Source organism: Calliopsis andreniformis, chromosome 9 (genome assembly GCF_051401765.1).
Source record: "Calliopsis andreniformis isolate RMS-2024a chromosome 9, iyCalAndr_principal, whole genome shotgun sequence".
In the NCBI taxonomy this organism is placed as follows: Eukaryota; Metazoa; Arthropoda; class Insecta; order Hymenoptera; family Andrenidae; genus Calliopsis; species Calliopsis andreniformis.
Window position 1 is genome coordinate 3,585,085 of NC_135070.1, and position 25,692 is coordinate 3,610,776.

The 25,692-nt window shown below is 37.5% G+C and overlaps 1 protein-coding gene across 2 annotated transcripts in view; it reads right to left on the reverse strand.

Moving 5' to 3' along the window:
• Positions 1-18,880, reverse strand: part of LOC143183177 (uncharacterized) — a 186,082-nt gene extending 167,202 nt beyond the window's left edge. For both annotated transcript variants that reach the window (XM_076384642.1, XM_076384643.1), the window contains exon 1: positions 18,550-18,880. In XM_076384642.1, coding sequence (XP_076240757.1) covers positions 18,550-18,622 — 73 coding nt within the window. In that variant the 5' untranslated portion in view covers positions 18,623-18,880. The remainder of the gene's footprint in view (positions 1-18,549) is intronic.
• Positions 18,881-25,692: the final 6,812 nt, after the last annotated feature.

Sequence of the window (25,692 nt, forward strand, 5' to 3'; positions counted from 1 at the left end):
TGGGCGCAGTCATTTCCCAGGGACTACAAAGCGCGAATACGGGTCGCAGTTAACGCGATAATCGACGAGGCATAGATTTTTTTTCTCTTTTTTTGGAAGGACAGAGTCATCTAGAGAGTGGGCTTGGAGAGGCTGCAGAGAGAACGAGAGAAACATGATCAAAGGGAATTGAAACTCGGTTGACTGAAGAGTTAATTGGGTGTTTTAGTCGCTTGTATCTGTGACTATAGGGCAAAGCGACATGTGTCACACTTTCGAAATATTAAGCTTAAGTATTTTTATTATTAGTAATGAAGCACTGAAATATCAAAAGAGATTTATTTGCTGTATATTATATATATGAAGAATCACGAGTTAATACATTTAGGTTACAGCTTCTTAAGAATGACTGAATGTATGTAGAGTACATAAGCGTAAGGCTTTGTCCTAATTAAGTGTCACAAAACGACAATGTTGTCGATGTCGGTGAACAGTGAATCATATGAATATAATGGTTTTAGAAAGCAATACATATAAATGTTATTTGTTTGTTTATTGGCGTGTTGATTGGTTGGTTGGATTGTGTCGATTATATTATCCCATTGGAACTTATAACAGGCATGTAACAGACGTGATAAAACAAACATTAATCAAATAATAGTTGTCTATTCCCATCTTTAGACGTCATTTCTATCTTTCCTTCAGCTCAATTTTTGGCAGAACTTAAAAAATAATAAGCTTTTTTTATTAAAGAGTAATAAGTAATAATCTTTCTATTTTACTGTTTTAAGAATCCCCTAAGCGATGAAACTTGCTTCGAGATATGTCTCGCAACTAGTGAGGAAACATTTCGAATCATTTTGACTCATGTTCGATCTTCAAAGAGACAAAGAAATTAGGAATAATTCCAAGTGGTCTCAAACCTATCACTCGTCTCGAGACATCTTGCGAGGCAAGTCTCATCGCGTAGAGGATACTTTAAACTTGTTAGCTCTGTTTCAAATACGTATCCTATTATTTTGTTTTCATAAAATTTTTTGATTTTCTTTGTACTGTATCAAATAGATATTGAACTTATAGGTAGGTATAAAATTTGTTATAATTGAAGGTCTTAAAGGATGAAGGTGTTTTGTTATAAATATGTCGTTTTGAGTAAATTGAGAATAAAGTTAATCTAGCTGCATTGTTTATTGAATAGTAGTATGCAAACTTATTTTTATGATTCTTTAGTATATGACGATTATATCTATAACTTATACATACAACTTATACCTATTACTCGAAACGTCATACTTGTATTATAACACCTTCATCCTCTAAGGTTAAGCCCTTCAATTATAAGTTAGATTAGCAGGTAGAACACGTTTATGATAAATACCGCTAATAGAGATCAAAGAAATAACATTATTTTTGTCCTGATTCATTTTAATAAAGAGGGAATTAATATTTACAGAAAGTCAAACATTCGTAACAGAAAACAAATCGTGGGCCGACTTTTTAAATGTTGATATTATATTTATATCCACGCTTATATTTATGCTTATTTTCATATTCAGAATAAATATTAACTTGTATAATAATATACAATTTATAAAAATAATAATTATACATCTGTTCGTACTTCTTTATTAAACATCCTATTTGTTTGGCTAACCAAGTTTTTCTTTATTGTAACGTAACTCATTCGTGTGAAATGTATAATATGTTTACAATCCCTTCTGCCGTGTTATTGGATTCTGTTCAATTAAGGTTGCCATCTCATCCACATTAATCGTTATTGATTTGCCATTTCGTTTTTTATCTTCTCAATTGAACTCTTTGTTTTTTATCTTCTCAATTGAACTCTTCGTTATTAAACCCTTTAATCTACTTCAATATTATTACTACAAAGAGCATAATTTTTTTCCTATATGGTTTCATGGCCTCATTCTTGCCTTTTTCAGGAAAGATTGTATATAATGGTGAAAGTTTAATGTACTTGCTCTCCATTTTCAGTTTTAATTCACTAGAATTGCTATTAGATTACTGTGGGCTTGAAAATATTGCATACTTCGCGTTCCTCAAATATTATTAAACATTGGATGCTTATGCAATTATAGAATATTATGTATTTAAGTATGCGAAAAAATGCAACATGTAAAACTATCCAAGGTAAAATATGTACGTGTAGGTACCACGTGTTGCATAGGTAGCCTTTGCAAAATACAATATTTCTATAACATAGTTTTACTGTAAATGATTAAAGAATTATTGGAGATACTTCAAGGAAATTAGAATTATTAAAAAGTTATCAAGCTATCAAAATTAAAAACATACAACTGATGTATGTTATTTAATATAAATATACAAAATACAGTCATTAATAAATATATTTTCAACGATTATGAAAGTAATCTCTACTCAAAATGTGAAATAAACCTCAGTTTAGATATCATTGCTGTAATTGTATTCACTAAAATATAAATTCCAACCATAAACATAAAAACTTGAAGATCTGCAGTCTGAATACCGCAGTGCTTAAACAGTTTCGAGTTACGAAACCTTTTGCACTGCAACTAACGTGAAAAAGAGAAAACGAACTTAAGAATACATAAAACACGTACATTCGCCACACTTTTAATCATCTTCGCGCATAAAATTCTCCTCTAAAACCGTGTGCAAACTTCGTATAAAACCGTGCATGCAGGGTAAACAACGACAATATTTCACCATCGCGACGAACGAAAAAACAGAATGCTGGAATTCGTAATCCCGAAATTTCGCTGTAAAAAGTGTCACGTCGTCGGAAAAGGAACGTTACCGAATCAAGGATCGATTTCCTGTCGTAAATACGCGCGTGTATCGACAAGCCCACCCCCAAAAGGTCAACAGGCCGCTCTCGGTGGAACGCATACACAAATTTATTTGCGTTTCTTCTCAGCCCGTTATCGCTTCAGTACGAGTTCTTGCTCCCACTGTACACGATTCGCGTGCCCGTGTACACGCGTAAGCGGACCCGATGGCAACAAATCAAGATCAGGTGGCAAGAGGGTTGCCCGAGGCGCGAGTAGAGCCACCCTCGTGCCGGAGTCGAGTGCCAAGTAGGCGATTGAGGCAGTATAATAAATAAGGCTCAAGAGGGAGAGCGCGGCTGTATCGGCGCTGCTTACAAGCAACCTTTAGCGCGAGGCGTCGAACGAATTTACCATTTCCAAAATGTATACACTCCCGTCGGGACACGGTTTACAAGGGCGGTGTCGCTCGAGTAAAAGCAAGGGTCGATGAACGTCCTTAGAATTCATGCAGCGATGGACTCGAGCACGCGAAGCTGCTCGAGTTTTACACTTGACGTGATTTCCTGGCCGACGGTTGTTTATCCTTGGGAATTTTCCAGGGGGTTGTTGGCGTTCGAAAAAATCGTCACGTAGGTCATTCCTGCTCGCGCGCTTTGATTCTCGCCGAATTGTTTGCGAAGAATATTTCAGAAAAGCGTCACGTAGCCTGCCCGCCTCGGGAAGCTGGTCGAATTGTTTAGCTTCCCGTGCAGCTCTTCGACTGCAGAAATTTTCGAAAACGCTCGGAACGATTGTGACAAATGATTGTGAGGAGGAGGGCAAGTGGAACGTGTTCGCCCGGGGAAGTAGAAGGCGCACGAGATGTTTACGAGTCAATCGGGAGAAGAGAATCGAAGCGTCGGCTTCTTTTTAACGCACGCGGACAGCATACCGCTGCGGAACGATTCGTGATACTCATGTCTATCGATACCTACCCTCCGTGCAGCTGTCCGCACGAGTGAGCAAAAAAAGAAGCCCAATGCCAACGATACAGATGGAATCTTGCTGGAAACCGAAGTAGTTTATTTTCGATGATGAATAAATTATTCTTGGACACACCTTTTCCAAATTATTTTTGTATGAAATGTTTAGGTGAATATGTAGAATAGGCTGCATCATGCTGATTTTGATAGCTTTAAAATTATGTTGTTAGAGTAAGTATTCTGAACAACTTTTTTCTATGCATATACGCGTCACATAATTTTAATTTCAAAAATATACGCAACAGTATTTTTAGTAGTATGTATCGTATTTTTAGTATTTGAAATAAGCTTAGACTAGATTTCAGTGGGTTTTTTTGTGGTACTTCTAATCTAGTTACCACGGGACTATCGGGTTGTAGTTCAGTTATTAGGTTTCGATTAAATACATGAGTGTAAAGGGTAACAATAGATATACAATTAGTATGTTCAATATTAATATGTTCAGATAGAATGAAACCCAGAAACATGTTCCAGAGAATTATAGCCCAAATTAAAACCTAACGCAGTTAATTAATTCCTGTAGTAATTACTTGATCAAAAGCTGCTTAAGCGCGGAGCCGATTTTGCTGTACTTTTTATGTTTTAACCTTGATACTGTCGATCCCCATGGACTGACGCCGCGTGAACGAAAAGATCACTGTCAATCCCCACGGACTGACGTTGCATTTAACGTGTTAATGTATTACACATTGATTTCATATATAACAATTTTCAGTTAATTATGATATGTTTCTTTATGCAATTATGACAGTAGTAAACAAAATTTAGGTAAAGAAAACATAATTTCTCGATAAAATATTTCAAATACCTTTAACAAAATATATCCGAAATCACAGTAGAAAAATATGCAGGTAACCTTCGCATAAAGGTAAAAACTACATACACTCCATTTGAATAAAAAAGCAAGGTTGTTAAGTAAATAAATAAAAAAAAGGATGGTCCCAAAACCTGGAACATAACGTAACCATTTAGAACGTTCAACGTTATACTCTATTAACTATGGATTAATTTATTGCATACACCTAAATATAATGTAGTCTTTAGTTAAATTTAATTGTCGTTTTTTCCAACTATCTCGAAAATTATGATTGAGCGACGGTTACATTTATAAAAATAAATTCGTTTAGAATCTTGACTTCAACAAGATATTTCAAAGTCATCAAAATCAGTACGATAAAAGTACGCCATTCTACTTAATTACCAATAATTGCTTTTTACTATAACTGATCTTCTAAGAATTTGTAAACTTTAAAATTTCCGTAAAGTAGTGTCCTAGAATGGTTCATTAAATAATGAACAGGGAAAGTAAGGTACCTGCAATAGTAAATGAGAAACTGTCATGCATAGCTTGGGAAAAGTATCGCAGAAGTGTAACATTATCGCAAATAGTGTGAATAATACTGTGAATATTTGGATAAGCAGAATAAATGCTTTACTTTCGTAGTAAGTAGAGCAAGTCAAGTAGAATAAGACCAAACGTACATTGGCAACACAGAACGTTGGTTTGTGCCAGACAAGCACTACATGATTAAGTAAAATAAAATAATGCATAGCACAGCAAGTAGGAAGGTATTTCCAGTCAAATAAGTACAATAAGATCAAATAGAAGAGACACACTCGAGATGCTAAGCTCCGATATCTTTTCCCCTGAAATAAACTGCTACGTAGAAAAATTTAGCTGAAGATACTTGTTTTTTTATACTGCTAAAGAATACCTAACTATGTGGATACAATTTACTCTAAAGTAAAAGAGCTATAACTAATTCCAAGATTTTAGTAGTATGTCACTATAATTTACTCTAAAGTAAAAGAGCTATAACTAATTCCAAGATTTCAGTAGTATGTCACTATAATTGCCACGTCCTTTTCAGACTGAACTAACTCTTCAGCAACATCACATTGTCACCTCCTAAAAATATTGTACAAAAGGAAATGAAGATACTGTTATTGGAACACTTGTACTTTTTTATAATTAAAGTTATACAGAAATCTTAAGCAAATCCTAAACATACCCACGACAAAATGTATGGTATAGTATGCATGCATTTGATGGTAATAAATAAAAGAATGAGTAATCATATGAGACTATTGGATGGTAATAAATAAAAAAATGAAGAAATATACGCAGACCGTCATCGAGAGTTTAAGTAGCATATCCTCATATATAGCCAGACATGAAGTAAATGGAATAACGTTTTAACACGAGGCACTTTTCATTACAAAATTACAACCAATTTCTTGTACACGAATTCATTGGCATATATTCTTCCACGAGCCGAATAAAAGAGACGTTTTCAAAGGCTGGGTCTTCTACAAACGGTATTGAAATTTCGAGGGAATCGGAAGGAACCGACGACGGGTAGTTTCTCTACGGAATTGAAATAAAATTGTCCTCGACCAGCGGCGTAACGAACTAATTGACTCTCCCCATCCATTCCTGTAGTTTTTTCATTCTTTTCTTTTCACGCCGAGGGACCGAGGGGGCGACAAGGAACATGGGAGGGTAACAATTTGCGAGCGATGAATAAAGAAACGGGCGAATCCAGCGCCGTTTCGCCCTCCATTACGACGAAAACTTCGCTCGTGCCTGAGGGGATCGTAACGAGCCACGATCCTAGTCTGGTAACGCGGTAAAGGAAACACTGCGAGACCATCCGTGGTTTCCTTCCTTCGTTGAACCTCCACCCTTATCCTGCTGCATCGTTATCAATCTGTTTTTTCATTTGTCATCCTCTATGATTTTCTTGATAGCTGTGCCACTACTTCTACTACCTTTATGCTACATGTTAATTTCTTGTTCCTACGAATATGCTTGAAATGTTTGTTGTATTGATTTTCAGGTTTTTAATCATATACCTTGAAATTTCTTAGAATTTCTTTGGGCTTATTTAGAAAAATTCTACTAAAGAAAATTGTGGTACGATGTATGCGATGTGTGTTTGATAATGATCTAAGAAATAGTAGTGGTAGTCCATATAACGTGTGGAGCCTGTTATTACAGGATTCATTGAGAATGTTTCTCTGCCAACACCATCGTGGAACGAAAGATAAAAGTATAATTAAAATTATACTGAAATATTGTTAAGGATAATTCATCAATTATAGAAATGGGTTTAGAATATTCAAGCAGTCATTTCTGAGATTATGATTTTTGTCCGCATTTAATTTATTCTCCAGAGCTCAAAATTGTCTCAAGCGACGAAGGATTTGAAATTTCTTCTGGTGTCTCAATAATTAATTGACATATCATGAATTCCTGTGTCAATTCGAGTCTGTCACTGAGACCGTTATCAAAGCTTTCCTTCCAATAAGAAAATGTGCATTGCACCCTCGTCAAACTATCTGACTTGAAGGCAGTGTATTTGTGCTAAGCGTTACCAGTTCGTTAGAAGCAGTCAATATTCATCTGTTGAAAGATGAGGACTCTTGGCAATTTGCAGAACATAAACACTCAATAAAGCAGGAGTCAACTCTTAAGCCCTGTTCAGATTAGTTAAGTTACTTGAATGCTAGTGATTTGAGGCAATTTGACCAATGTGAACGTGTTGTTCTGGGTGACTTGAAACAACCCCTCAAGTCTCTATTTTGTCTAGGCACGTTATTAGCATTTTGTCTAGGCAAATTAGTTTTTTCTTTATTTATTTATTAAGCTATAGAACCCCTTACAGGGTTATTAGTAATAATTCAAATTAGTTAAGTTACTTGAATAGAAGTAACTGGGGGCAACATGATCAATGTAAACGTGTTATATTACTTGGCTTGAAATATCCTTTCAAGCTTCAAGTGAAGTTGACGTCCTTTCAACTTTTCCCTCCCTTCAAATACACATTGATTGATGTATGCCATGGTGCATACTGTACATACAGGGCAAATTTCAAGCAAATTGGCGAACATGTGAACATCGAAGAAGCTGTCAAAAGTGTATGTCTTGTTTGAAAAATACATAACCAAATAACTAGGATGCAACACTTCTTTCGACGTTATTTTTATTATTTTTGTATGACAGCTTGAATTCAAGTTACTTTTAAATGCATACGACTTAAACTTAAGTAACTCGACTAATCTGAACAAGGCTTAATACTTGATTTCCGCAACCAGATCTAACAAACGAAGACACTTGTTGACACAGAAAAGAATTCAGAAGTGATCACAACTTCGCTAACATAAGAAATTGAGAATTTACTTATTTCCTAACTACTTGTAAACAAATTTAGTTAAGCAAACTTAGCATTTGTCATATTATTCAAGCTGTGTTAAGTTACTCGAATACTATTTTGAAATTTACAAGAAATATACCAAAAAGCTGTTTAATTGAAGCACGAATATTTTATAGTTCTAATCGTTACTGCCACATCTGCAAGGGATATTTTCAATCACTAGTGACTATTACCGATGAACAGCTCGAACGCATCAAAGCTGTGATTACCGTAGAAAAGTGAATTGAATACACCATGCAATCCTGCAGTAAATATTTGTAAATAGGATTAAATATGCCTGGCTGGATATTTACTGAAAAATAGAGTTCGTATATACCTCGTGAACGCGCATTTCCAACCTTTCCACGGGAAAAAGCTTCGCGTATGAAAACCCCACCGCTGCGTCATGGCCTCGAAGGTCTTGAGAGCGACCTAGATTTTCTTATCAACCACACGACGCACACAGCAACGCCATTCCATAAACAATAAATCCAATGTACATCGCCTTTCGACGTACGAACACGTTAAACGAAATATATTTGAAGCTTGTCGAATGTGTTTTACGCTGCTTTTCCACATCGTGATTCGATGCTTGTATGTAAAACAGATAGGATCGTCAAGCTACGAGAATGGGGGATTATAAAAATTCGAAGACGGAATAAGCGATTATTTAGAGAAAATATTAGCAAGCAAATCACCATACCTGAAGCTACACCGAAAAGAAATTGAATTTTTTCCTTTTAAACATTATATGAATTTTGTGAGAAATTACAATAATGGAAACAGTAGAGGAAAAGGAGATATCATGATTGAGACCAATAGACGATAATTTGGGACCAACGATAGCTGTATGAAGGGATATGGTAACCAAGGAGAACGGATGATGGACCCCTGGTTTGTGACAGAAGCGACTGAGGGTAGAATCGAGGCATTCTCTCGCGAAAGATTAAAATGGACAGAAACAATCCACATTTTGTTAAATTTATACGAGTTTAGTACTGTACGTGTGTAAAATTACCTAATTCATATTGTGTTAAACATTTGATTAATTTTATGATTGGGTGAATCGATGGTTAAGTTCATTTTGTGGTGAGTGTACTATCATATATCTTCCTCTTTTTACAGTTTTTTTAATGTCGAACACTATTGGAACACTTTTGGAACACTATTGAATATTTCTTACGAGAGCCATCGGATATTCGTGAATATCGATTTAACGTAAATTTATATGGATGACATTTGTTACTTTTTAAGACTTCCCTCACTCCTATAACTCATATACACATGTGTGTACATTACCCCTCATAAGTATTCGAACGATTTCATAAGTTTAGAAAATTACAGATTTATTGATAGCACCCGATATTTATTGCTTAGACTAACCATTAATAACTGCTAAAAATGCAATTACTGTAACTATTATATACTTATTTTAAGATATAATAGAAATACGAAACAAGTGTAAAGAATATACATCAGTTACTACAAAGAAACCTGTATTTTTCTCAACATGCAACACCGTACGAATATTCATGAGCGGTACTGTAGATATCTGTGTCTGTTAACAACTACACAGTAGAAGTTTGACGATGAATTTTAAAATGTACCTTTAATGCTAATACGATTGCATCGCTTTAATTCCTTATTAGATTACTGCAATTGATACGTTTTTCTTATGAAAATTTTCCATAGAAAAGGTAGGGTATAACGTACAATATTATAAAGAGCGTTCACACATAAATGAACTCTATTTTGATATGTCGTATATACGTATGCTCTTTTCTGAGTATTTCCTATGTTACTTCCAAATGTTAATAACATCTGGTTTCTCATTATTAATGTGATTCATTATTTGATCTGGCTCAGGATGTTTTACACAATAAACTAGTAAATCTCGACTACAACAAATAATCCAGCAGTCGTAGAAACTCATCCATTTGTTCACGAAGTTCCAACGTAAAGTTGGGTCTCTACAAAACGTTTCCAACATCAATTTATAGAAACATCCTACCCACACTGAAGCAACATAATCCGAGCAAATTTTGGTTTTGTTTCGATTAGAAGGCGACAATGTGTTACGACTTCGGCGACAAAGCGTACAAATTGAAGCAACATTTGTTTCTGTAGCCTTGCGTTGCCACGTGCTTCCTATATTTCTTCGATTTTTGTCGCTGCGAATGGGAACAGGTAACAAACGGCGACATTTGTTAGTAGAAATGGAAATACGAAGAAACCTGAAGAAACGTTCGGTAAGTTGTAAGCGACAACTTCTCTAAGATACGTGGAACAGCAACTAAGAGTTCTTCGTTATTGCTTCAGTCAAAACGCAGCTTAAAAAATCAAAGAAAATTGAAAAACATACGGCAACACGTGGCAATGAAAACAAATGCTGCTCTAATTTGCATGCTTTGACGCTCGCCCGCGCCGCGCCGCGCCGTCGACGTTGAATTATGTTGCTTCACAGTGGACAAAATATGTATTTCATAAGTTGGTGTTTGCTGGAAACGTTTTGGAACATGTATCAATAAAAGGCGATCAAAATATCATCGTTGCCTCTGTGGAAGCCTTCCATGTCAAAAATCAAATCATAAATTGTATTTGAGAAATAAATTACATTACTATATGATCAAACGCAACGCAAATAATTTAAAGTTTTTGTGAAAAAGCATATCTCTAAATTTGTCTTTGAGTAATAAAATTTTCATTTGACGATAATGAACTTTTGCTGAAAACATTGTTTTATTTAAACTATCTGAATCAAGTCAAATATCGTGATCATCGATTCAGGAAACACTAATAAATTCATTATTAATTATTGGTTTAAACGTTAAAGGAACTTTAATACTATTTTTTAAAAGAACGATTGAGTTACGGCCTATAAATAGTTTCTTTATATTAGTTCAGAGTTTAGTTCACCTTTCTTACATCAATTTTCATGAAATTAATAGTATAGAATTCATTCGTAGTAGTTGTGACATATTATTTCTTTACATCCTATATGTATTAAATTTGAAAGAACTGAAAATATCACATGTTCACTGCCTGCAAAAGATTATATATTCTTTAACTTTAAAAAAGATTCATTTAAATTGATCGATTAGTTTTGAGACATTTATCCCACCAATTCAAAAAATGATACTTGGAGAAAAATGTGTTTAAAGTTGATCTACTGATAGCGTGTAGCTGTCACTTAAAAACTTTAATATATAACTTTAGTAATTTTTAGAATTTCGAAATTTCATTTTAATTATATATTCTCAAAATATCAACGAAGTGAAAAATCTTAAAGAAAGTCAAGTTTTTTAAAACTCTAGGCTGAAACCTCCTCTTAAAGTTGAGCCACTGATACTAAACTCGTGCGGCAGCTGTCACTTAAAAGCCTATAAATAACTTCAGTAATTTTTGAAATTTTGAAATTTCCTTTAAACTATATCTGTTTAAAACATCAAAGAACTGAACAATTTTAAAATAAGGAATCGAATTTTTTAAGACTTTAGATCAGAACCTCTCCTTAAGAAAAAATCTACTGATACATAGTAATTATGTATTTACATTGCAAACATGAAACCTCCATGAATTTGTGTGCAATCAATTTTAATAATTGTAATAATAGGCTGAAAAGACTATTGTATTTTCTTCCAAAAGCTCTTAAATGAAATGATTTACCATAGAAACAATATTAAACCCAGTGATTTTCCTGAAGCTTATAAATGAAATGTTTTACCATAGAAGCAATATCGGACCAAGTAATCGGAAATATAGTAAGCTTGGTTTCCATGGTCCATTCGCTTGTTGGGATACCAAGAGCAATGAACCAACTAGCAGTTGTCCTTTTTCGACGATGAAACGAGGTTTGAGGTTTGACCACGATACAACAGAGTTACAAATTACTCAAATGTCTTACACGTTCTATCTATAAATTTCAGGCAGATATTTGGAACATGAACAGTTACGAATTTTCGACAGTAAAATCTATAACATGGCAAGAAACACTTATTTCTTAAGCATACAAGCATCTTGCCTCCTCAACCTTAATAGTGATAGCTCTGACATAAACTCACAGTGCGGTACACGTGGTCGTTCGCGAGTTGCATGGAAACATTAAGTCAGTTAGGTGTTTTTTCGTATTAGAACTAGCGAAACTTATAATTTATAACAGAATTTCTATTTTGCACTTGGTACACAATATCAGCTAAACATCTCTGATATCTGTATAGAGTTTAAACAATATACGTGGTCATATTTTAAAGGGTGGTAGGGGAGCTCAAATGGAATACAAAATGTTCTATGATGCAATGCCCAATCTGCCTCCATTTTACACTATTAATGCCTTAAAGTCAAAATACTTATATTCTATACTAACAATCAGAGAATTTTGTAATTTCGGAAACATATTGAGGCGCAGAAATAGAGCAAAAGGGATTTCAATACATTCTGTTGTATCGGTTTAACTTTTATAAAGCTTTAAAAATCCGAGATTCATTTTCTGCGAACATCTTGCGAAATTCTGAGATCCATTTCCTACGAACATCTCGGATTTTTAAAGCTTTATAAAAGTTAAACCGTAAAAGATACAACAAGACATATTAAAACTTTTTTCCCCTATTTCTGCTCCTCAATATATTTGCAAAATTACAGAATTCTTTGATTGTTAGTTTAGAATATAGATTGTTAATTTCAATTAGTGCAAAATGGAGGCAAATCGGATGTTACATTATAGGATATTTTGTGCTCTGTTTGACTTCCGCTACCACCCCTTAAAATACTACTACGTATATTGTTTATATCCTGTATATGTACAGTAGAATATTATAGTTAGGCAAGCCTCACACAGAAACTCAAAAGTGTGAAATGAAGGAAAGTATAAGACGATAGGTTTTGAAGTTCCTCAGCGAGGAATTAGACAGTTTAGTTCATATTTTTACTATAAATCTTACTTTTTATATCTGTATGTCAGGCGTATACAAAACTATGCTCTTCATAATGTGTATCCTAATATTTTCAAAATAAGGCGCTTTCAACTACATTCAATTGAGAGTGGAGATACGTCATACACACTCAAATTCATATAGTATCACACTCTGAATCATTTTGCTGAAAAATAAAAGCACTAATGCCAATACATGTAATATTACAGAATTCCCGAAATATAACAGTCTCGTTAGTCACTAACAAAATCCTTTCTTATTTCCCTAAAGATAAAGGAACGATAAGACTCCAGATCTCTAGGCTCCATATCTCTTGGAGGCGAAAGCGTCGCGATTAATCCGGGTGTCGTTGATTTAATGCAGCCGTTCGAGCGTATCCTTCAGATGTCCGGAGAATGTAAATCCAGGTTGAATGAATCATCGCAACTAGGTTCGAGTGCTCGTCACGATAAAATTCACCCCTGGGGGGACGGATAGGGCCTCCGATAAGGGCAACAGGAAGGATTCCAGACACGTGCGCGAAACAACGAGGTCGCTCAGTCGGTTGGCCGTGGACATCCAATGAGACGCTCCGTGGACGAAAGAATCGTTAAAGGAAGACATCGTACGGACGAGTGGAAACGAAATAAAACTATCCAGCCATCCGCCAGGACAGCTGGATCGAATGTCCAAGGCGACATGCCTCGGGAGAATCCTTTTCCTTCTGGAAGCTCGTCGAAAGACTTCCGGGAACAAAGAGGAAGAGGATGACGAGCCACGGTTGAAACACGAGTGGCAGAACAATCGGGGCAAGAGGGGGTGGTTACCAACGGAGCCGATGAGGTCTTCGAACCGCGCCACTCGAGCTACCCTCTTCATCTCTACATCCTTCGCGCACGGATTTCAAAGGGAAAAAAGGGAGGAAGGATCGAAAAGGAAACAATGTATCGCGGAAGGCGCATCCTGAATACCAGCGCCCCGAGGAAATCTTCCGCCTGGCCTGTGCCCTCCCTTCGCGGCCATGTTTGCTCCCAGACGGTCGAATATGGAAGAATGGGCCATGGACAGAGGCCCGAGCGACCGGGGAATGAAAATATTTCGCTCGTCAGATGATTATCGAGCCAGGAAGCGGATTTCCTCCTCCCTCATTCTCGATTTCCGATACCCACGATGATTATCAAACCCGATGCTCTAGTTTCCTAATTCCCGGCAAACGATCGGTGCTTACAACTCTTATTGTTCGTGGATTATTTGAGGATGTTGGAAGAGGAATACTGCGATGAATAGCAGTGGGAGGTTATTACTGGTAAGCTAATTAATCGTAGTAGTATGTAAGCTTTTTTGCGTAAGGTAAATGTCGAAGAAGTTAATCATGTCCGAATATCTAAACACTAACGTTAATTTTATTGAATTTTAATCTTAAATTCTAATATATTAAGTAACCTAATTAAACATGAGAACTAGTGTCATAAAATGGTAGGTACCATCAGTTTCTGGAACTTTATAATTAAAGTTTTGGAACATACAGTATTAGGTTATTTAATTACTGGGATATTGAACATCTTAAGCATGTAGGATATTTGGACATTTACCTTAACTGAAAACTACATCCTCTTTATTTTGTAAGGTCTTACGAGTGAGAATTTGCACCTTTTTCTCCATTACTTGTTGTAAGTGACATTTTATCGATAAAAGTAAAAAATTGCGAAAATGGTTTAGAAAGAATGAATTTACATTGGTACTATATTAAATAGTGTTATCCTTAATCAATATCTCTTGTTTTTTTTTGTAGCATTCCCTCCTAAATGCAAGTGCAATAAAGGTTCAATGGCTCTTTATGGCAGTTATACTATCTTAGTATAAATGAATTATAATATTAATAAAGTGGAAAATTTTCAAGAAACTTGTAACGACGAATTATGTAGATGTTTCTTCTTTTAATTGCTTCCAAGAAAGCAATTTGCACATCAATTTTAAATTGTTGCGACCGATAAATCACATAATCAGTTGGCACTAATTTGAAATCTTCACATCTTAATAACAGCTTCTACCTCTTCATACAAAACGTTTTAATATCTTGTAACTTTTGAAAAAACTTACAAGAAGCAAACAGCTGTCATATATTACTTTTCGAGAAACTCATACCTTTTAAACTAAGCTAAAAAGAAAACTAATTTACATACGTAAGCGTTAATAATATCCCAAGAAGAAATTCGGGAATCTCTGTATACCAAATGAAATTTGTAATACATTACGTTGCAGTAGAATATTCTGCAGAAACTCGATAAAAAGTGATCACTCAAATCATAAAGGGATCAAGAAAATCCATATGTTTTCATTCTCCACTCCTCCAATATATTTCATCGTTCATTATGCTTTTAGAATCCTTTCTCTTGGAATAAAAGCGAAAACCAACGAATAAGAACGGGTCTTAGAGCTTAAGTGTCAACAGTGGTCCCAACAACCGTCACCAAATGAAATTCCTTAATCCGACTACAGTCCTTAGAGACTTCGGTGATTCGAATCTGGTAATTGTGCCCTGTCCAAGATATCTTATTATTGCATTTGTCGGTGAGGACAAACTTGGCGCGCACCGCTGCCGGCCAATTACTCCGGATTACTTGATCGAATTATCCGCTCGTTGGTTACACCGCTCAACGATTCGTGACGACGAGGGGACGGGAGCAAGAAGTCCTCCACGAACAAATCATAGCGCAAATTAATCGTATTAACACCATTTAATCAGAACTTGAACGAGAATTATACGGAGTACTTGATGAACATTGTTTACGTCGAAAGTGAAATTATTTTTCTTCAGCACTATTGTCACAGTATTTTCCCATAAACATTACCAGAGAATGAAAGGTTCTAATGAGAAAAATAAATGGAAAATATGGAGTAGAATTTGTTCATACAGACTGTCATCTTCAACTTGATTTAATTTGAAACCTCAACTATACATATACTTCAGTTTCGAATCTGCAGATTTTTTAACAAACTGCTGAAGAAGACAAGTGTTATAAACACTGAACGATGTGTTAGTAAAAAGATATTGATGACTGGGCAGAGTCGTGGGAAGCAATTCGTTATTGCTTCAAGATAATTGGCAAATAGTCCACAAAGTGGAGGTATCCCCGCTTGGACACTTCTAAGATTGATAAATTCCGGCATTCGAAACACCAGTCTCGAGATTCACCTCGAAGTGTAAACTTCTGAAGAGAATATCCCGCGGAGGACAGAACAATCCTTTTACCAGGGGCGCAGTCGCGAAGCCATGTTCACCCGTCACATTGTTTAACTTTGTTTTGGAGAGGATCACCGAACCGCAGAAGCATCCCGAGATTTCCCCAGAAAGAAACCGGGTGAGAAAATTAAATCAGATCAAGGATTAGGAACGAAATAGGAAGCTTAACCAAATGTAATATTTGTCTCGCAAGTTATCTTGAAAGAGCCAGAAAAACAATCTCTTCGCGATGAAACAAGCGGATTGCGTGCATGTTACGGAATCCTTGCATTCATCTTCTTGTCTACAATGTGCTTTGTCTCACGAACAACAATGACGACAACGGGTGTAGATGCTGGGAAAAAGGTGCAGAGGTCAGAGGGCTGGGAACAGAAGGGAAGAGAAACGAGAACGCGTAACCGCAATTACCAGATTAAAGTCAGAAAGCTTCTTCTTTTCTTTTTCTTCGGTGTTTCCTCGCGGCGGTCTTCGGAGGCCAGCATCGGATAAATCATGCTACACTATGCATCAATATCGCGTCGTTCTATGGAGAGAAGAAAGAGCTTTTCATTCTGCCCAAAGACGAGAAAAGGAGAGAAGGGAAAAATGGAAAAACACGTCTCTGCGTTCGCGTTTCACCCGCGAATTTTTTTCAATCCAGCCCCTTTTCACGTCCAGATACCGAATCCGGTAAGGAACACTGAACGTGCGACCAGCGGGGCTCGCGGGTCGAAGGGCCGAGCGCAATTAGCAGATTGAAATCAAAACTTTGGAGGAAGGATCAAGGATGAAAGCGTTCACTCAATGGCTTGTGTTGTCCTTTTGACAGCGCACAACGCGAGAGAAGGGGAGAGCAGTAGATATCAATTAGCAGTATGATAATGTCGGGTGTATTGTGATGGAACTGCCAGAGTAGAAAAAGCTCGACAGCTAACGTCAACGTAGCGCAACTGTCCTGGACAGTGAGATCGAAAATAATTTCGGAGCAAATAACGTTCAAAGCCAGATGCATTTTCATTCAAGAAATTTCTTAGTGAATGGATATTACAAGCAATGGAGAAATATTGCGCTGTTTTATTTATCTGCCCTTTGATGTCACGTTACATCAGAGTTCGCCGAATTCTTTCACCAGCCCGCTGCAATTTCCTGCACGCAACCGTTCTCTGCACCGTTACCAAAGGGAGCGCCGTGCATTGGACTCGATGAAAATCACCGCCATAAAAGCCAGTTCAGACCAAATAAGGAATGCCCCACGATTTTGCCCGTCATCCTTACGCGGGGTGACTCATCGCTGCAAGGGAACGCTGCTTCACGAGGGGCGGTCGCAACGTTATTCACGCTTTCGATCACGCGGTCCGTGGAAACGACAGACTGGATTTCAATATCGCGAAAGCTTCGAGCGAGAGGAGGGCTGTGTTTGGAAACACGCTGGAATACGATAACAGCGCACGGGAACAGCTGAAAGAACGCCAAAAGTGGAGAGTGGATGTGCACGAGTACACATTCCATCGCGTGCAGTTCTCGATTTGTCGGCACGCTCCGTGGTACCAATGTCGACGAAATCCTTTTGGTTGTTCCTCGAAAACTGAATCAGCCGGCTGGAAAAGCCGTGGCTCGGAGCAGGTGATTCAGAAAATTCTAGAAAACTTGAGAAATGGTTAGGAGGGCTGATGTAGGAAGTTCGTAAGACTTTCGAAGAACTCGTTAAAGAAGCTTCAGAAGAAGTGGAGAAAAAAGCATCCGATTATGTCGGTTGAGACGACAGTCAGCAGTACGTAGAAACGTTAAAGTTGGGGGCAAAAATTGGAAAAGCAATCGTGAGATTGTCGTGGAAGAGACACTCGAACGAAAGTGGAGGTACGCTTCGAGGCACGAAAGTTGGAGTACAAAGAGTCGAAGAGGTGCCAGAATAGATTGCAGCGATTGGAGGAGACTAGATGGATGGTAACGTGTAAGAGGGCAAAGACACTAACACGTTTGGAGGATTAAGCGAAAGAGGACCATCGGTACCGTCTCGCTGTTCGAATGGGATCAGCTGGGGACGGGCAGAAGTCACTGGTAACGAGGCAATTTCTGCTACTCGCGTTAAACGATCCCCATTTCAGGGGCCGCGGGTAATCCTCAGCCTCTCCTGCATCAGCAGATCCTTCGAGTTTCTAGGGGAGTTGAAGCAGTCCAAGTGACCAGTGATCGAGCAGCAACTTCGGGAACCAAGGATTCGTCTGTTCTCCGAGATCCACAGAAGGAACCACTTAGATGGTGGTTCTAGCAGATCACTTCATTCCTATCGGTACTTAACACTCCAAATCTCGAGATTCCTACTGATATTTCCATTTCAACGAAGAACAATCGAAGCATATTGAATTTTCAAAGCACAAGGGGGTGTTGTTTTCGGTTAACGCGGTTGTTAAGACGATACCGGTTTTCGAACACTTGTTCAGAACTTACCCCCCACTATCAGCAGCAGGTGGAACAGAGCACGCCGCACTTTCCCGCACTTCCGTCGAACGTCTCTATCCATCCTGTCCGAGGAGGACCCTCTCCAACTAACCTCTTCGTCCCCTGTAGAACTCTCTTATGGTGGTCCCAGAGAAATCTACGGTGGCGTCAAACGACACTGATCGCGTTTTTAACGGTCATCGGGACCAGGTCCTAGGGAACCCGCTGGTTCGTTTTCCGTCGATAATTCCGGGCGTCACTGTCAGAAATCGAAAGAAATCCGTGCACCACCGTGACAGAGGAACGAACACGCGGACCACTCACGCCGCGCGCGGACGCGACAGTTCCTGACTTGCAACTGACGAGGGATGCTGCACGAAGAGTTTGCGCCAGCCTCGCGCCCGCGCACAGAATCCTTACTCCCCTGCGCTCCTGGCACCCTCGGTCAGTTAGTCACCCTCTCGCTCTATCTCTTGTCTTCCGCCCCTTTCCGTTTCTTCCGTTCTTCTTCCTTCTCTGGACGCGACGGTTCCTCGGGATCCCGTCAGTCTTATCCTTTTCCCCCCGAGCCACCCCCTTCGCGTCTTTCCGTCTCCTTTCTTCCCGATATCAACACACCCCCTAGCCACGGCCACCCCTTCTCGCGCTTTTCCCTCGATCTCTTTCCCAGTCGCTCTCTTCCGAGTCTCTCCCTATTACGCTTTTTTCCACTCCTCTCGCGTGCAGCTAGTGCGTCTCTTTTCGGTTCGTTTTCACCCTACCCTCTGCCCCAAGTCAGCTCCGCGTGCTGGTTCCATCGTCCTCCTTCTCCGTTCACGTCGTACATCCAGCCTTCTGTGCATCCTTTCGTCGGCTGTATCTCAAACACTAAAGAGTTTCTTAGGAAATTGAATTGAATCCCACCCCCTGCACGACCCCCTAGCGACCCAACCTTGCCGTCTCTTCTCTTCTAGTTCTACTAGACAGTTGTCTCCGCGCTGTCTCCTTTGTTTTGGGCCCTATGCTTTTCCCGACGGCGATCTGTCTTCGCTCTCGCCCCGCCGAACTCCCCTAGCCTCAATATCCTCTCTCTTTAACCGCCCATCGTCACCTCCGCCTGGCAGCTACCTCGGGAACTGATTGTCTCGCCGTTAAGCGGCAATTTATATGTTAACAGGGCCGAATCGGTCGAGAGTCATGCATACGTTTAAGAAAAGGGGTTGCTGGGGGTTCGGGACGAGAGGATGTGGAAACCGGTCGCGTGACGATGTTCTACCGACACTTTGCTCGTTAGTCGGGCCAACGATCGCGCTGTTCCAGCGATAAAGATCTACCCCTGTGGCCTCCTTTTTGGTTATCGGTTACATGTAAATTTGTGGCGGACGTGTGGCAAACATTTTGTCTAGGGTTGAGGGCACGCTGGGGGATCAAGGATCCTGTAATGGTCTACAGAATTGACGCAGATTTCGCTTCCTCTGGGAGTTATTGTGTACCTTGTTCGAGAATTGCTTGGATGAGTTAACTATTTTAGCTGGAATTCCCAATTAAATGTGAAGGTTTCTAAGAAGGGTTACATGGCTTATTTAGAAATATTTTCGGGGTGAATATAAACTTCTTCAAAGGCTTGAAAAGATTATTTCCGTTGCTTGACGGCAGTGCATGTCCCATATTTTTATTTTATGGTATTTGGAATCCTAAATCTGAATTTGATACTGTGAACTGCGATACTATGAACCATGTGATGTTCCCTCGCGATTCTTCTTAGGATATATATATTGGAGTTAGTTTATACAAACTGAAAATATCTACATGCCTAATTGTCTAACTTTAACTAACAGATAACTGTTATTACAGAATAAATGAATAAACCATTAGTCACTCAGGGATTCTACATATAATTTTGAGCGAAATTAGATAGCGATTTCGTTGCTAGTAAGTTCAATGATATAGCAATCGTTGCTTTAATATTCGAAACGTAATTTGTATTTTAAACACGGTGCTACTTAAAATTAATTCAGACATAATAAGTTCAATTCAGATAATATATTAATATTAATAACAGCCAAATTCCGGCGTAACATATGGATACAGAGAAAAACCTGAGGTAAAAATATATAGAGACTGTAGTACCACTAGAAAAAAGATATTTTCTAAAATAGCAAATATTTTATTATTAGAACAATGAACGAAAAAATGGTTAATCCCAGAAACTTCTATCAGAATGAACCATTGTTTCATACAGAGTGTCCCACTTAAACCGAACATCTAACTTATTTACGTTATTGTTATAAGTAAGGAAAAATAACAAAAACGGCTTTAAGTGACTTCAAGATGTGCATCTAATAGTTATAAAAAAAAGTTCTTCCAAGGTAATATTAATGACTTGTTCGAGGTCATCGACATTTTGTTTCATATTATTGTATGTTTTTATAATTCGATGTTATAGTTATCATCAAGATGAGTTCAACAACTGTAATACTTTAACCTTGAAGTGACTTTAAAGGTGAAAAAATAAGCCAAAATTGAAAGAATATACAAACGGAATAGCTCACCTTATTTTAAAAAGATGTTCAATATGCTGGCCACCCGCGTCGATACATTTCTGCACACGATAAGTGAATGCTTGAATGACATTCTTTATAGCATTTCCATGATTCATACTGGAACATGCATTCCAAAATCGTTCTTTCATATCACCTGCCGTTGTGGGAATTTCACATAAACGACAGATTTTAAAGCTCCCCATAAAAAGTAATCTAATGGCTATAAGTCGGGTGAGCGAGCTGGTCAAACGTTTGCATCACGTCTTATCCATCGGTTTGGAAAACGTTTTTCCAGCACTTCGAACATCTAATAAACCAAGGTGAGGTATTCTATTTTTACATTCTCCTCATTTCAACTCATTTTTTGGGGTTTAAGGTCACTCCAAGCTCATTATTAATTTTTGAGGAAGCGCCTATAACTTGCGCGAAATGTGTCTGACTTAGGACTAAATCTACTGATTTTGCTCCGCCTGGCCTGACTAATGCACGTTAACTGTAGAGTAAAGTTGTGAACATGTTATTATCACGTCACGTGAACTCACATTACATACTATAGCAAGTCCATAGCGTGAACCGAGGTTCTTCCCTTATTTTAAACCTATTTTGCTATAATATCGCTCATCATCACTACCTAATACGATGTACTTCAACGATTCTGCTAAATCTATGAACACTTATATTACCGAAGTATTTGCAGATTGGTTTTCACAAAACTATACTCTTTCAACCCATAATTATAACTGTAAGACTACAGCCCACAAAAATCTTGATGTCCATGTTTTCGATATTTGTATTAGTGATGTTTCAAAGAAAATTGACAATCTTTCCAGTGATTAATCACCTGGTCTAGACGATATCCTTACAATATTTAAAAAAAGTGCAAGTACATATTACATAGACCTTTCTAGATTATTTTCAACCGGTTTTTATCTACTGGACACTTCCCCAGTCAATGGAAAAAAAGCATTGTCACCCCTATTTTTAAATTCGGTGATGCATCCAACATCACTTATTACAGAACCGTATGTCTGATTGACACTATGGTAAAGATTCTTAAAGCTTAGTTTCTAATAAGTTAAAGCTTCTGTTACACAATATTATTTCTGATAATCAACATGGTTTTCTTACTAGACGATCTACGACGACTAATTTGGCGATTTACTGTAAAGACATTATTGAAAGTCTCCATAGCAACTTTCAAGTTGACTCTGGTTACTTAGATATGAATTAGGTGTTCAACCGTGTTAATCATTACACTTTGATTGACAAACTCGCTAATCTAGGTTTACGCAGCAACCTTCTTTGCTGGATCTTCTTGTATCTTATCGGTCGTACTCAATTCATGAAAGTTAAGAGTTGCCTTTCTCTTCGTATCCATGTTCCGTCTGACGTCCCGCAGGGATCCAATTTTGGATCCTTATTATTTTTATTTTTTATTAATGATACAGGAGATTCTTTGGAACATTTCCAATATCTCTTGTTTGCAGATGACTGAAACATCTATAAAACCATACGTTCAGAGAGTGACTAGAGAGTTACAGATGAATCTTAATAAACTAGTTGATTGGTGCGATTCTAACGGAATGGAATTTAATACAAATAAGAGCCATGTGCTACGATTCATTCGAAATCGTAACCCTTTCTCCTTCGATTACTTCCTTGGTGACTTAACCCTCTCAGTCCAGCATTCGTGATCTTGGTGTGACTTTTATCTCAGATTTTTTGTTTGATGTGCCTATTAATAGTATAGGCATATAGAAATTATAGAGAGTTCAAAAATCCATACACCATCTTTTATCTCTACTTGTTTACCCAACCTATATTGAAATACGCATCAGTTATATGGTCACCTAAAACTTTCAAATGCAAACGATTAATAGAAGGTGCAGCACAAAATACTTCTATATGTTACTCATTAAATGGGACAACCATTTTCCAAATTTGAGCACGATTTTAATCCTCTAAAGACTCTTTTGAATGTTCACACTCTAGATTTTAGAAGAACCGTAGCTACCTTTATTTCCTATACAACATCATTCATGAACACACAAAATATCCGACTACAGCCTCTTCCATTAACTTTAATGCTCCTTTCAGACCTACCTTACACCCTCTCTTATATAGACCGCTAATCCTTGCATCTAATTTAAACTTCCTAGACCCATTCGCCAGAATCTGCCTAATGGCCAATAACTATAATAACCAAGTTGACTTCTTTACTAGTACCATCAATATTTTTAAATCTTAACTACATATATAGGTATTTACCTGATTAGTGTATAGTAGTCTTATATTCATTTTGATTTTGTTTTTATGTGTTTCTGCCACTCACCTTTAGTGTATTTCTTACCTTTACAAATTGGGCTTTCTTGCCCGTTAATAAATAAATAAATAAGTAAACAAATAAATAAATAAATAATATCAAACAAATTTCCTATAATATGTGACGTCATAGTAACGTGTTCTCGTTCTATGTCACATGTCAGACACATTTGCTGCGAATTTTACATATTTTTACAACAATTAGTAACTCCAGAACCAAGCTCCGAGAGCAATTTCGTCATTTTTTATTTTCTTTCTATTTTGACATGTAGTCACCCTTTAAAATTTAAGATTTTATGTAAGAAATTTCTGTTTTAGACTAAAGATAGTCGTCCACAACTGTATATCATTTCATCTTATAATACAGATTTACTCTTTCACTTATGTACAATAATTGTCGATCTTAGTAAATACATCAGAGGAAGTAGAGAAGATCGGGATATAGGAATGCGAGAAAATCAATGCTGGAGCAGTGAATTGAATTCATCTAAAACTGTCACCAGTAGTAGAGTGACAGTTAAATTGCCTTAACAGTAGACACGTTAGCTTTGCATGTTGGGTGGCCGACATGACCGTGGATCAAAGCCGAATCGACGTGTGAACCCCAAATAGACGACGGACATTAAGTGCATCTGGTCTAGTTGAATCGTACCTCGACACGTGTCTCTTGTCTATAGTTGTCTGTAACATTGCGCAATGCGCCTCTGATCCAAGGATTGCATATTTAGCGTCATTTAATTAAAGGAAATAGGTCTGATCAATCAAGTACCTGCAATGTTCTTTTAAAGTAAAGACCTTATCTAAAGAGAGATCTTTCAATCTGAGAAGAATTTTCAAATTCTCTTTGTAGTCAAGTCTTGTGCCTCCGTTAACTGTTTTGAATTCGATTTGACAAAAAAGTCTTTGCTAAATTATAGTTAAATATTTGTTGCTTTCGAGGGCTTGAAAACTACGAGTTTCGTTTAGAGTTCAGCGTGCATCTTTAAAAACACTTTTCGCCTCTTTTAAAGGAAATTGCTTTCTACGTCTGCTTCGTTACTCCACTTTCACCTTTTATATCTTTTTTGAAACGTCTAAAGCATTTGGAAAGAATTTTCAAGAATTAAGTAATTCATTCATTAAAGAAATTCTCTTTATGTAAAAAATGATTTTTTCTGGTTATACAGCGCTGAATATCAATTAACAGCAAAGAATCCAGTAATTATCCTCGTCTGTTTCAGTTCGCTCACGAATTCCACAGACATGCTAAAACGGCACGCGCCCCTCCGTGCCCTGCGAGTAAAATTATTCTCCCGCGGGGCTCTCCCCAACAAAGACTACCACCTGAACTCAAACAATGGCGAGTAGAATAAGAAGGGTGCGCAGCTGTGACCTTCACGCAAATTGCGTTTGTAACCGTGAACAGTGCTCGAATTGACCCCTCTCGAATTAATTCCATGAGCCCTAAGCACCCCTCCATTTGGCTAATCCCTTCAACTTTCAACTATTACGTTCCACCACTGTCATTTTACTGGACCCTCTTCATCCCCTTGTTCGAGGCTCCACTGCTCTTTCGCTGGAGTGAAAATACCTGCTTCGTGGTCAAAGTCGAGCCAATTCGTGCCCCATGTGGCAAAACTTTCACAGAGATTTCTCCGCTTTTTAGTTTCGACCTCAGCGTAGGTTAAAAACCACTCTTCTAGCTTCGACAGCATTTCGATTCGCAACGATCTGTGCAGGATACAATTGTAATCGAAACGATTGGAAATGCTGTCGAAATCGATTAACTGTGATAATCATGAAAAATTCTTGTATAGACCTACGTTATATGAGGGAGTGTGAAGTTTGATAGTTTTCATTCTTAGTTTTATACTGGACAAAATTAATTGGTAATAATAAACTTTATTGCAATCGTGTCAAAAAATTATACAGAACTGATAACGTGGTTATGATATATAAATCTGATTTAACGCGTGAAAATGAAATTGGATGATTGAAACTGATGCATTTAATCTAAAATTTATCAAGTAAAGATTATTAGCATTAATCTGATTGTTAAGTTCTACAATGCTTCAAATTAAACAGCCAACTAAGGATATGATGTAAAAATCAATGTGCATGCTCAAGGTAACTGTGAATACTCCATCCACTCTAAATGTAATTAAAAAAATGTTATACATATACGGACATAAATGGAATAGACTTCTCTTCCAAAGCATGAGAACTTGCCATATCATCATAACTAACAATAGCAAAGACGCCTTACGAACTGCAGGGTAAATTCTTGGATACGTGTACCTACAATATACAATGCAAAGATGGAAACAAA